General features: G+C 42.8%; 1 protein-coding gene across 7 annotated transcripts in view; it reads left to right on the top strand.

Moving 5' to 3' along the window:
* The window catches only part of DPP6 (dipeptidyl peptidase like 6), an 807,813-nt gene that overhangs the window by 740,166 nt on the left and 54,757 nt on the right, over nt 1-12,890 (top strand). For all 7 annotated transcript variants that reach the window (XM_073334581.2, XM_073334585.2, XM_073334583.2 and 4 more), the window contains 2 exons: nt 2,231-2,278; nt 4,481-4,599. In XM_073334581.2, coding sequence (XP_073190682.1) covers nt 2,231-2,278; nt 4,481-4,599 — 167 coding nt within the window. The remainder of the gene's footprint in view (nt 1-2,230; nt 2,279-4,480; nt 4,600-12,890) is intronic.

Below are 12,890 nucleotides of genomic sequence, written 5' to 3'. Positions count from 1 at the left end.
GAACATTTTTGTACAATATTTCCTTAATAGGTCTTAACCCTAAACCCTTTGGACCTGTTTTTAGTCTAAGACATTTTAATCTTTTTTTTTCTTACAAAACTCCACCATATAGTTTTTGTTTTTACTCTCTTAGTAAAATGTATTTTATACCACAGATAAACAGAACTTTTGAATAGGATTTCTATAGTTGGAGGTTTTGTCATGTTTTTGAATGGCCACTGCACCATTCACAGTAGCTCTTTTATTCATAATTAATAACTTCTTAAAAGAAAAGAGAACTTGGATGGCACTTTCAAATAGGTTTTTGGTGATTGGGCTTCACTACTTATATTTACTGCAACACCCCCCAACTATTTAATTGCCCCAAAACTTTGCAGTGTTCATTTGTGCAAAAGATACTTTTAACTTCACAGTCTGTCCTTAAATCACTTACTTATTTTCCAAAGTGACACATTTCTCAGCTGAATTCTTTCAGCGACTCTAAACTTATTTTTTAATGTTTTTCCCCACTTGTTTCTTAATGTAGTACACTTTGCTTGCAAAGCTGTGCTCACTAAATACAGTCTGTGAAGGATGGCTGCTTTTTACTTTGGATTTATGCAAATAGGTAAAAGAGATTGTTTTCTCCCTGACCTTTCAGGAATCATTTCCATTTAGTTTATTTCCTTCTTTACAACTTTCATTTGCTTTTAATGCCTTTTACACTCATCCCTTAAGGTGGCACATTTCATTTGTAAAGTTTTAGCCACGAGAAATAATCCACATGAAACTTCTGTCTTGATTCGGGTTTTCTTTACCTTAGGGAAAAAAGAAACTAAATACTATTTTTTCATGGCTGCCAATGGGTCTTATTTTTTAACATTTCAGTGGCATTCAACAGACCTCTACTGTTCTCTGACAAGTATTCTTTTACATAGGTACTGAAAGTAACTCTCTAGTGTCCACTTTTATTTTGTTTTAAAAATGCCTCATTAGACTGCACAGCATATGCCTTATGTATCTCTTGGTGCTCTTCCAGCCCATTCTTTTCTCTCTCAAAATTTCCCACATAATGGTTAGCTATTTTACTTCTCTACGCAGGGCTTTTATTTCCTGGATTAGTTCCTGCAATAACAAGCTTTTTGCTTCTCCTTTCTGCATTTTTTATTTAGCACTATTCGTTGGCGTTCCTTTTCCACCCAGTCTCCCTCAGTACCTGTCTGGGAAATCCATAAGATTTGCCCTTAGATTTAACCTACTCCTCTGGTGCCCTGGAAACCACCTCAGATTTAAAGCCTTCCAATGCCATTGCTAAACTGATGGTTTGTGATCCTTGACAGTAAAGCGACTCGTATAATAAACTGTATGTTACTTGCTCAAGATGAATGGATCCGATCTGAGTCCCAGCACCAGTATGTTGGGGTTGCCTCTGAGACATCTTCCATTCAGTTCCCCCAGAACTCAGTTTGACTCTGGTCTTGACGCTTAGGTTCCTTTATTTGACATACAGAAAAGCTTCGCTGAGTTGATGAGACTTAAACGTAGAGGCTGGGTACAGGGTATACCACACAACCAAAGTTACACAGAAGCCCCCTTCCTTTATATACCTTTACACATTACATTGCATCAAATGTTTTGGGATTGGCTTGGTCACTTTGCTGGAACCAATCCCTGTACCGCATGCTCTGTCCATTCACTGTTCATATACAACTCATTCTTTACTTCATCTTTATGTTCCCGACTTATTGTATTCATTGTTATCTTGTCCACTGTAAATGGCTCCCTGAGTGTTCCTCCCCTATCTTAGCTGGTAAAGACATTCTGCTTCCATTCCAACCTGCTGATCCATTTACCTGCCTAATGCTGTCTCCCAAGAAATGAGGCCTCACCCTTGTCCAATTACTCGTGTCAAGCCAAGCCTACATACCTGAATTCAGGGGGTTTTTGCATGGAGCATTTTTCCCTTGAAGCACAGCTATCATGTATACTTCTGCATTGAAATATTTTTGTTTTTATTTTTAATTTCAGTGCAGTTTACAAAACATTTCCTTGATTCTGTGCTGAAGAGAGGTCTCTTCTGATTGGTTTTCTGATTCAGTGAAATGGAGAAGTCACATATCCTTGCAGTTTGCTTCACAAGATCAAGGAAATGTTCAAAAGATGGGCGTGAGGATGGAGATGCTGTTTAATAACATATTTGTAAATTCCCTTCCAAAACTCTATTTCTCACTACTGTACTTTGTATTTTTAGTTACTTCCTCAGCACAGAAGATTTACCAAGACGACGACACTTATATAGGTATGTTTTTCAGTTCTTTCATAGAGATCATTTTCCAGTTATTCCTCTATGAATGAGATCATGATAGAAGATGGATTGTGCCCATCATTACTGACATTGTTTATTCTCTGATTGAAGCTAAGGAATAAACATGAGCATGTCACCAAATGGGAAAGAGGTTTGCAACCAAATTTGAAATGCTTGAAATTTGAGCATTTTCTCATTTCATTGCCCATTAGAAATTGGTCCCATTCTAAAGCAAATGGCACATTAAAATGGAAACATTTTTAAACAAAATTATTATGCACTGCAAAAAGTTGCATCATTGCATACATTTGTATTTTTCACAATCACGTTACTGTTTGTATGGAAATCTAACCAAACCACAGAAGTTCTGGTATTTGAAAATAGGCAGAACAAAATTGCTGAACATTTGTGAATGTTTTTCTGCAATTTCATGTGGCTCCAATATGTTCTCAGTAGTGGTGTAATAGGTAAACAATGGTTAGCTTACGTACATGGTATCTATATTACAGCTAATAAATATGTCGCTGTGTGAGAAGGAAACCGGAGTAAAGAACAAAAATTCCATCCTAGAAAATGCTTGTTTCAATTGCCAAGAGGCTTTAGGAATCCAGCCTTATTTTTTCTCATACAAGATTTCTAAGCACTGGAAAATGCACATTTATTAATTCTCACAACACCCTGGGCAGGAGGGAAGCATTATTATCCCCATTTTACAGATGAGGAAATAGAGGCACATACTGCAAGTTAAGTTTGTTGTATTCCTCTCTTTTAACATCCTTCCTTCATCCCATCTTGTGGTATTTTTTCCTGCCTTGGAAGCATCCACAAAGAAGGGAAGGGCCGTGCTAGCTTCATTTGATACGAGATTGTCAGTATATTTACATCCTGCAGTATGATGTTATGTTTTTTTCTCTCAAGCAGAGAAGGGACTACAACAAACTGAATTACCAGTCATTTAATTTTTTCCTTCATTCTTAAACCTCTGTATTTGCCCACTGCTGTCCACAGGGCTTTGTGAGAGGCTAGGGTATTTTCAGCATTTTTTAATTAAATAAATCATGCTGAGTCTGTTTGGGCCAGTCATTTGTATTGGAGTGAATAAAATTCAGTGTTAAAGCTCAATTCGGGGAGAATTCTTCACAGGAAACAGTGGCACAATTTACATTGCTTCCACCTTGCCATACCCCACTAGCCTTTAAAGGTGGCTCATGTAGTGAACTGACTTATGTAAGTTGTCATAGCCCCATTGAAGTCAATAGAGCTATGACAGTTTATATCGGCTGAGGATCTGGCTCTCAGTTTTTAAATTCAGAGTTAGTGAGTCACACGGGGATTCCTCTCCTGAAGAAAAGTGTGAGCTGGAGAGAACACAGGAACGGGAGCCGGCGACAACTGTGTGGTGATCCTAGCTCTGCCACTGATCGCTCCTGTGGTCTTGAGCAAGCCACACAGCTGCTCTGCTTCAGCTTTGCTATCCGTGAAATAGAGTAATAATCTTGACGTGCCTCACAGAGGTGTTCTAAGGATCAGTTAGGTAATGTTTGTAAAGCATTTTGAAGTTGAAAAGTGCTATAGATGTGCTAAGTATTATTTATTATTTGTTAATAAATGGTAATTTAGTCTTTAACCAGCATAGTGCTCTTGAGCGCACACACATGCCAAATTGCGTACTTCAAAAACAAAGCAGGCAAAACATGATCTTTTCTTTCTACCTGGATGTTGTGGTTAACACTCCATGACCCACTCTTTGAATGCTAAGGGAGAGGATTGTCTATGAGGTAGCCACTAGCAAGTCAGAAAAACTGCCTTTTAAAGACAAGATCTCTAGTTCTCCTTTGTCTGCAATAAACGTCATCTAACATAGAAATAATCCCTAGTTTCATGTCTATTCCCTGAATTAAAACATGTTCCGTTTATATTGAAAGTTCAGTTGCATCCATTATTTTCTGGAAAGCTGTAGCATCTAACATAACTACCTGCCATGCACAAAAGCCATCAATACCCTTTAATATCTTTTCAGTTCTGGCAACCGCCCCTTCCCCCCCCCCCCCCCCCGCAACAATTTAGAATGCCTCGTCTCTTAGTATAGTTGAGAAAGTTATGTTCCTTTTTTCTGGTGCAATGAAGTTTAAAAAATGTAGCTTCAAGATAACCCTCGCTCAATTGACCTTCATGTACTTGTATTAACTTTTTCAGTGCAAACACAAATGGAAACTTCAACAGGCAGTGTCTGTCCTGTGATTTGATTGAAAACTGTACTTATTTCAGTGCGTCATTCAGTCACAACATGGAGTACTTCTTACTGACCTGTGAAGGTAAGTTTCTTTTATTATTAAGGATAGATTTTAGAGCAGGCAATAACCAAGCTCAGTATATACCTTCGAACTGTGACTAGCAGCACAAAAGTCTGTTGCCTTCATAAAATCCATTTTGCTTGATGATTTAAAAAACACATTTTAAGGGGGACAAAGGTCTTAATCCTAACTGAGGGCAATGGTTCTCTCTAATTCAGGCTTTAGTGATTTCCTTGATCCATTGTAGTGTGTTATATTGTGACATTATGAATTTAGTGACTGTGGGTAAAATTTCCAGAAGTGCCTTGGGCACTTAAGAGCCTAAATTCCATTGATTTTCAATAGATTTAGGCTCCTGATTTCAATGGTAGTTAGGCACCTAACCTGCTTAAGAGCTTTTGAAAAGCCCACTAAAAGCCTCTCTGCATCTTGATGCCCCTAATTACCTTTGAAAATCTGGCCTTAAATGCTCAAGTTACTTTTAAAAATGGGGCTTAGGCTCCTACATCACATATGTGCTTTTGAAATTTTACCTGGTATGTCCATGTTTTAACACAGACTTTTGAATATTATTATCAAACATAGGTGTATATAGCACTGCAGTTGTGTATGGGGGATTTTCATGGTGAGTAAAGACAGCACACAAAACAGGATGCTGGGGGAGGTAACTAAAGGAAGAGGGTTGGGTTATGGAGTTGCCTGGTGGTACAGTATACATCCTGGTGAAGTAGTTGCACTGAACAAGTTATTTTATTTTGAAAGATTCTTTCAGTTTCAAATTCCTTGTACTTAAAATGGGAATACACCTGAACCAATAATCTCAACACAGAGGTAACTTTAACTGTCACTATTGGTCCAAGTTTTCTGTCCTTTTTTAGATAATTATATTTTTAAAGAAAATTGTTATCTGGGGGTTGTGGGAAAAGATGGGTAGGAGGGATTTGAAGAAGTGGGGAGGTGGATTGGCCTACAGAATCAGAGCGTTGAAGAGATTGGGAGAAGGGTGTCACAGTTGTGTTTGACTTTAATAATGTTCTGTGTACTCAATACCGTTGAATTACCTTTTTAAAGACATATTAGGAATAAATGCAGAACTCTACAACTTTCTAATGCAGTCATCACTTAGTTCTACCAAATTACATATAAACGTAGGGCCAGATTGCAGGGCCCTTACTCACCTTGGTGAGCAATTACTTACACCAGTAATCCCACTGAAGTGAATGGGGCTGCTTAAGTGAGTAAGGGCTCACCAAAATGAGGAAGGACTTCACGATCTCTTTACTGTGGTTGCAGAGTAAAAAGGGTTCTTAATTCTGAGGAGTTTGTAATCCTATAGTAAACATGCAAGGACTAAGGGCCTGGTTTGCAAAACTTCAGGCATCAATGACCATCCTGGTACATGCAAATAGTGTGTGTGTGTGTGTGTAAAAAGTACCTTATTTTTTTAATGTCAGCAAGCTGTCAGTCAGGATGTGAATTGCTCCTTGTCTAACTGTAAAGCGCTTCTTGTGAGCCAAGAATTGTCATGTTATAATCAACTCCAAGGACAAAGAAGTATTGAGGATGCTACATGAGGAAATAACCAGAAGCAATGTGATGAAACTAAGAAAGGGAACAGTTAGAATGAATAACAGGCAAAACTTACTGAGAGATATGTAAGGCTATGGAGTATTCTACCCAGGGAAGTGGTATAGGCCCCATCATTTGGGACAGTTGTCATAGGAGACTAGATTAAACATTAGAAAATACCCTGTAGGGAGCATCTCTGCACTGTCGGTGTGGTGAACTAAGTGGCCTCAGGGATAATTTCCACTTGTAATTTCTGTGAATCTATAACAATGGAAGATTTTTACACTGGAGTATAATTGACTGGAAAACGTACAGTAGTACAGTAAATACCATGTTGATCAGGTTTGCCTTTTGACAAGGAAAGCTGTGTACATTTTTTTTAAAGTGTCAGTTTCAAGACAAGCTGTCAGTAATTGCTGATAACATTGCCCATTTTCCCTTTTTATAGAGGATAAATGTTTTAATATAATTAGAAGCACATGTGAATAGCAAGATTATGGTTCTTATCAAACCCTAAGTGTTGATAAGTTCCTATTGCATTAGAGCCAATCTACAATAAGGCTGCTGTAATTCTTTGAGAGATTTATATAATTTATTAGAATATATGTCCCTACAGTAATAAATTACCCAAGTACAAAAGATCATCACTTTCAACTAAACAGCTCTGGACCAGCTCCACAGCTAGTGTAAGTCAGCATAAGTCTATTTACTTCAATGGAGTTGTGCTGATTGACACCCACTGAGCATCTGTCCCTCTGTGTTCTAATTGTACAGTACTATGTTCTCAAAATGTAATCCCAGTTTAAATGCAAAAGTCAACCCTTAACAATGGGATCGCCACTGACATCTCCATAATGAGATAAGCTGGGAAGATATATGCATATAAGAAAAGACAGGGGTCCCGATTTGGCTTTCCCATACATTTGGTTTTAGATCAATGTCATTCCGCTGACGTCAGTGGAGTTACTCCTGATTCACGCTACTGGAAGTGAAAGGCATATCAGGCCCTTTATTTTCAACGAGCGTACAAGGAAAACATCGTTTTGCAGCAGGTATGGGCAAAATATCAACAATGAGGCTTTGAGCTGTCTAAGATATGCTGAATATGTGGAGACATTTCATAATTTAAGCTTTTTCTTTTGCAACGTATCCATTTACATTACGCTTCATATTAAGTGGCACAGAGAGCTTGCTGGTCTTTATTTGCCTTTTACTCACAGTGGTGAAAATCAAAAGTAACTCCCTCAGAAGTCAGTGGAACAACACTAGTGTAAAACTGGTGTAAGTTAGAGGAGAATGTAGCCTGTTCTGTTCTATGAGTTTGAATAATATGAGAATTCTTTTTTCATGGTGCTTTGTCGTGCTTAGCATGAATCTGGCCCCGCTTCGGTATCCAAAATGTTTTTTTTATTGCTGCTGGATAGCTCAGATCCAGGGGTTTTGGAAGGAACTTCCTGATAAGTAAGTAGCCATACCTCCCTGTGTGTCCACATATAAACATAGCCCACACAGACATAAAACTACTTAAATGAGCATGTTGGAGGAGCACTGCCTTTCCCCTCGTAGAGAGCTTTGAGGTTGACTCTGCAGCCAGCCACTTTTGAAGAAGAATGCAAGCGTCTTTCTAATGTCTTTGCCTGTCTACGCTTTCCAGGCTCCAGACATTTCTATGTTCCAGTTCTCGAGTCTAGATTACGCGAGTCACAATATGTTGCACCTGTCTACATCTGTCCGTGACTAGTGATCAGTGGCACTACAGCGCTAGGGCCATTAAAAGTCCAGTCGGCGGCATCAGGGCTAAGGCAGGCTCCCTGCCTGCCCTGGCTCCACACAGCTCCCAGAAACGGATGGCACATTCCTGCAGCCCCTGGGCACAGAGGCGATAAGGGGGGCTCCGCGCACTGCTCTGCTGGCTTTGCAGCTCCCATTGGCCAGGAACCGCGGCCAATGGGAGCTGCGGGGGCAGCACCTGCGGGGAGGGGTAACGCACAGAGCCCCTGGCTCTTGCACCTAGGATCCGAACATGCTGGCTGCTTCGGGGAGTCACACACAGCCAGGGCAGGAAGACCCTGCCATAGCCCCGCTGCGCCGCCGACCAGGAGCCACATGAGGTAAGCGACGCCTAGCTGGAACCCACATCCCGAACTGTCTCCCACAACCAAACCCCCTGCCCCAGGTTGGAACCCTCTCCCAGAGCCCGTATCCCACACCTCCAGCCCTCTGCCATACCCAAAGTCCCTCCCAGAGCCCACACCCCCTCCTGCACCCACCCACCCCCAGGTCGGAACACCTTCCTGCACTCCCGGAGCCCGTACCCCCTCCCACACCTCAACCCCAGCCCTGAGCCCCCCTCCACACCCAAACTCCCTCCCCGAGCCCACACCTCGCACCCTTTCCTGCACCCCAACCACCTGCCCCAGCTCTGAGCCCCTCTTGCACCCCAAACCCCTCATCCCCAGATCCACCATGAGCCAACATCCCCAGCCAGAGCCCGCACCCTCTCCTGCTCCCCAACCCCTGCCTCAGCTCTGTGTCCGCTCCCACGCTCTGAACCCCTCGGCTCCAGCCCAGAGCCCCCTCCTTCATTGAAACCCCTGATCCCCAGCCTCACCCCAGAGCCTTCTCAGAGTGGTGTGGCGTGGGGCCAGGGCAGGCAGGTAGGGAGGCTGCCCTGGCTCCGGTGCGCACTGCTGCCACCCCGGAGCCGCTTTAGGTAAGTGGCACCGGGCCAGAGCCTGCAGCCCGAGCTCCTCCTGCATGCTGCCCCCCAAATCCTTGCCCTAAGCCCCATGCCTGCACCTCGCACCCTTCCTGCACCCCAACTCCTGCCCTGAGACCCCTGCTGCACCCTGCACCCCAACTCCCTGCCCTGAGCCCCCTGTCGCACCCTGCACCCCTCCTGCACCCCAACCCTCTTCCCTGAGCCCCCTCAAACACTCCGCATCCCTCCTCTGCCCCAGTCCCTTGCCCTGAGCCCACTCCTGCACACTGCACCCCCTCCTACACCCCGCACTTCCTCCCACACCCCAACCCCCTGCCCCGCACCTGCATACAATTTCCCCTCCCAGATGTGGCCCTCGGCCCAAAAAGTTTGCCCACCCCTGATCTACACAAAGACTGTGACAGTGCTGCTCCTGGGATGTGGATTTTTCACACCCCTGACTGACATAGTTAAACTGACCTAATTTTCTAGTGTAGACCAGGCCTCAGTCACACTCTCTGACCCCTGTAATGTGAACACACAAATGGTATGGATGGGAGGGGGGTTAATTGAATTTAAATTTCTCATTGTGATGATGGTATTTTCTCCTCTAGAATGTGCTGTGAAAACTCAACAGTTGTATAAAGAGGGGAAAGTGCTTGTGTACAGTGAAGAAAATGAAAGGCATAAAAATGACAAGGCTTGGCTAAAGAAAGCAAGTTACTTTTGGTCTCTGTAATGGGCTCCATCCTGCAAAGTGCTGAGCCGTCTGACCCCAATCCAGGAGAGCACTTAAGCACATGCTTTACTTTACTCTCATGAATAGTCCCATGAACCTTGCAGCATCAAGCCCTATCAAAGGATATCCCTGTAGCCGCACTCCCTGCCAGTGATCAAAGGATCCTTCCCTCACTCTTTACCTTAAACTAATGGCATTGCCAAAGGACCAATGTAATTAAGATTGTGCATGATGCTGGGAGGCAGGGAAGGGAGGCACAGCCTGTTTTGGTTGCGTAGGAAATTGTATACTTCTCCATCAATTGACTTCAACAGGCTTGATTCTCCTGTCTTCTCTCCGACAAAAATCCCTTTGAAGGCAATGGGATGTTGCCCACGTAAGGACAGCAGGGCCCAGCCCAGTACATTTTGGGAGGCAGGATCTTCCCCCAAAATGGTTAATGTTTGAGATTGCAGAAACAAGATTAATTGTGAGGGAAACCTACGGTGCACACATACGTTATTGCCAATTAGCACATAATAAAAATGATGTGGATACATGCAGTTCATGAAACACTTAGCAGCCCTCAAATTAAATCTCTTCTGATTCAGATGTCAACTCTGCCAACACAGCTGTCACTAAATAGCCTTGGCCTTCTTGCAGTAGGTCAGAGCAGTGATATCATTGAGAGCAGTGATATCATTCCCACTCTTCTTGGCAAATAAATGTTGCAGATGTAGGACCACATGCTCAGATCCAACCAAGCTGTGCTTGACACAAGAGCTTAAGGGTTGTGGGAAGCCAGGATACAGCTGGGTGCAAGTGCACCTTAGCTAACACCTGCTTTTCCTAGCCATGTCCCCTATTCCAGTGGTGAGGATGGGGTAGCATTGAAGCCACTGTGGTGACCCCACAATGCTGGAGAATGTCCCTAGACATGAGAAATCCTGCTGGGGGCAGTAAAGCTGGTGTTAGAGCTCCTTTGTGCTGCCAGATCACACCAATGAATCAGACCCATAAGGCAGAGAACAGGAGATGTAGAAGCAGAGGGCAGGGAATGCGTTGCAACATATGGGACTCCCTGGAGAGAGTGATTGATACCAATGTAGAAGCAGCACACTCAAATTAATGATAGCTGCATCAGATTTCAAATGACCTTGTCTTAATTGGTCGTGACATTGAGGCATCTGGTACTATGTTCATCATCATAGCCAGATTATTATAGTTATTTAATATTTATATCGTGGTGTGCCCTGAATCCCCAGTCAGAATCGGAGCCTCATTTTGCTAGGTGTCAAACACACCCAAAGGCAGGGTCTCTGCCCTCAAGGGTTTATAATTTAAAATCCCATACCTACACATATATATACATTTACTATTCTGTTCAGGGTCTTATACCATGCCAGTGAATGCACTGTGGTATCTAAGCATATGTTGGAGTTCAGTGGAGCTGCACATGTGCCTAAACTTACTTGTGTATGTAAGTGTTTGCAGGATAGGGGTCTAAGAAGGCAAGTACATATATAGGGCCATGGGGAGGAATACAGTCAAATACTGTAAGGGACCAGGGCATCGGCAGTTTTGCCTAGCGATCACAGCTGGGCTGGGGTCCACATGCCAAGAGCAGTAGTTGGTGAGCAGGGGTTGGAGGAATCACTAGAGCCAGGTTCAATAAGCAAGAGCCGGGCCAGGGTTGGAGGCCAGAGATCAGAAGATGAGGTGAAGTCTGGAGTCACATCAGGCCAGAAGTCTGTGTGGTTGCCTAGACAACATCCTGGGCCTCCTGCCAGGGTTAAATAGTGTGCTTGGCCAATCAGAGGGGCGCAGGATATTAGCACTCTGAGTCCTTTGGGCGGTACTTTCCACAGCGCCTACTCTCCACAGTTCTCCCTTGCTGTAGTGTTGTGTGGCACTGTCGGGCTATCGGCCATCCTAGGCCCTGCAGATGTGGGTTCTAGTCCACCGGGCCTTCCAAAGCAATATAATTTTCATATGCTTTTGCAATTTTTAAAAATGTACAACTAAAATAAATGCAAACTATCCCCCTCAACGCCCTGGAGCCACTCTCAATTAGCTGATTAGTGCCAGAAACCATAGGAGAGGCTACCCACATCATCCATGCTGACGTGGCAAAAGACACATTCAAGAGTAACAGTAAAACCTGGGGTAGATCTATGATTGAACGCAGGTTATTGCTATAATGAGTGAAGATGGTAGAGAAAGTAATTGGGAGCCTTTACAGGCTATGACAGATGTCAGACAGAGCGGGGAAAGCGTAAGACTAACAAGTACCTGTTCAGAACGTATTAAAGTTATTGTTTAAACCCTATACAGAATATTTGCCATTTTTATGTTTATCAGAATAAAATCTATGTGCTACAAGCTTAACGTTTACAGAGTCTCCCTGTAGCTATAAACACTTAAGCTCTTTCAACTGTTTTCTGAGGACTTAATTTACCTTCTTACCTCCCTGTAGGAAGAGCCTAATATGTCATATTTTTAAGGAACACGCAAACATCTGGAAAGTGGAGCACACAAGTGCAATAGATACTTGCTGTCTCCATTTTTCAAGTTTATGTCTAAGCATTTGAAAAATGTCTTCATTATTCTGCATTCATTTTGTTTTCTAGGCGATTGTTGGAGTCGTCAAAAGCTTTCACTACCAAGTTGTGCTGACTCAGCTGTTTTAGAACATCCCAATTCCTAGGGGCCCAGCCACACTAGAGTTTTAACCATGTTGTAATTCAGCAATGTCCAGACCATGTTTTAGCAAGTTTGGGCTTACCTGTGTGGAATCATTTGATTACATCCCTAAGCTTTACAACATGTAACATTGGGTTACAACATGGTTAGTTCTTGTTTACAGATGTACTGTGAGACCAAGCTGTATTGTAACAAGGTTGGAGCACTATCGTGTAATGACGTGATCACTCGACATGATATATTTTGCATATAGATGACCCAAAGGGACATTATTAATCATGCTGTGAAGTCAGTTATGTGTCCTGAGGGCAACTTCAGCAAGATATGTCAGCTTTGTGTTTACACTTGTAAGGACCTGTGTGTCCAGGGATCAGAACCTTGGTAGCTACAATCATGTTTCAACACAGTTGTTGCTAGCTGGATTCTAGCATGGTTTCTCAAAACAATGTGGACAGAGAATTTTTACTTAGAACTGTACTAGGCAACCTCCCTAGTAAAAGGGGCTTAAGAAGAAGTTGGACTTGGTCAGGAAAGTGGGCAAGTTAGTTGATTATTGTGTCAGCATATGCTGCTAACTAAGCGTGCAATATTCTGTGAGATGAACCTAGATAGGATTCTGGT

The sequence above is a fragment of the Lepidochelys kempii genome, chromosome 2, assembly GCF_965140285.1.
Source record: "Lepidochelys kempii isolate rLepKem1 chromosome 2, rLepKem1.hap1, whole genome shotgun sequence".
In the NCBI taxonomy this organism is placed as follows: Eukaryota; Metazoa; Chordata; order Testudines; family Cheloniidae; genus Lepidochelys; species Lepidochelys kempii.
Note: the sequence above shows the minus strand (reverse complement) of the source record. Positions and strands in the feature narration are given on the sequence as shown.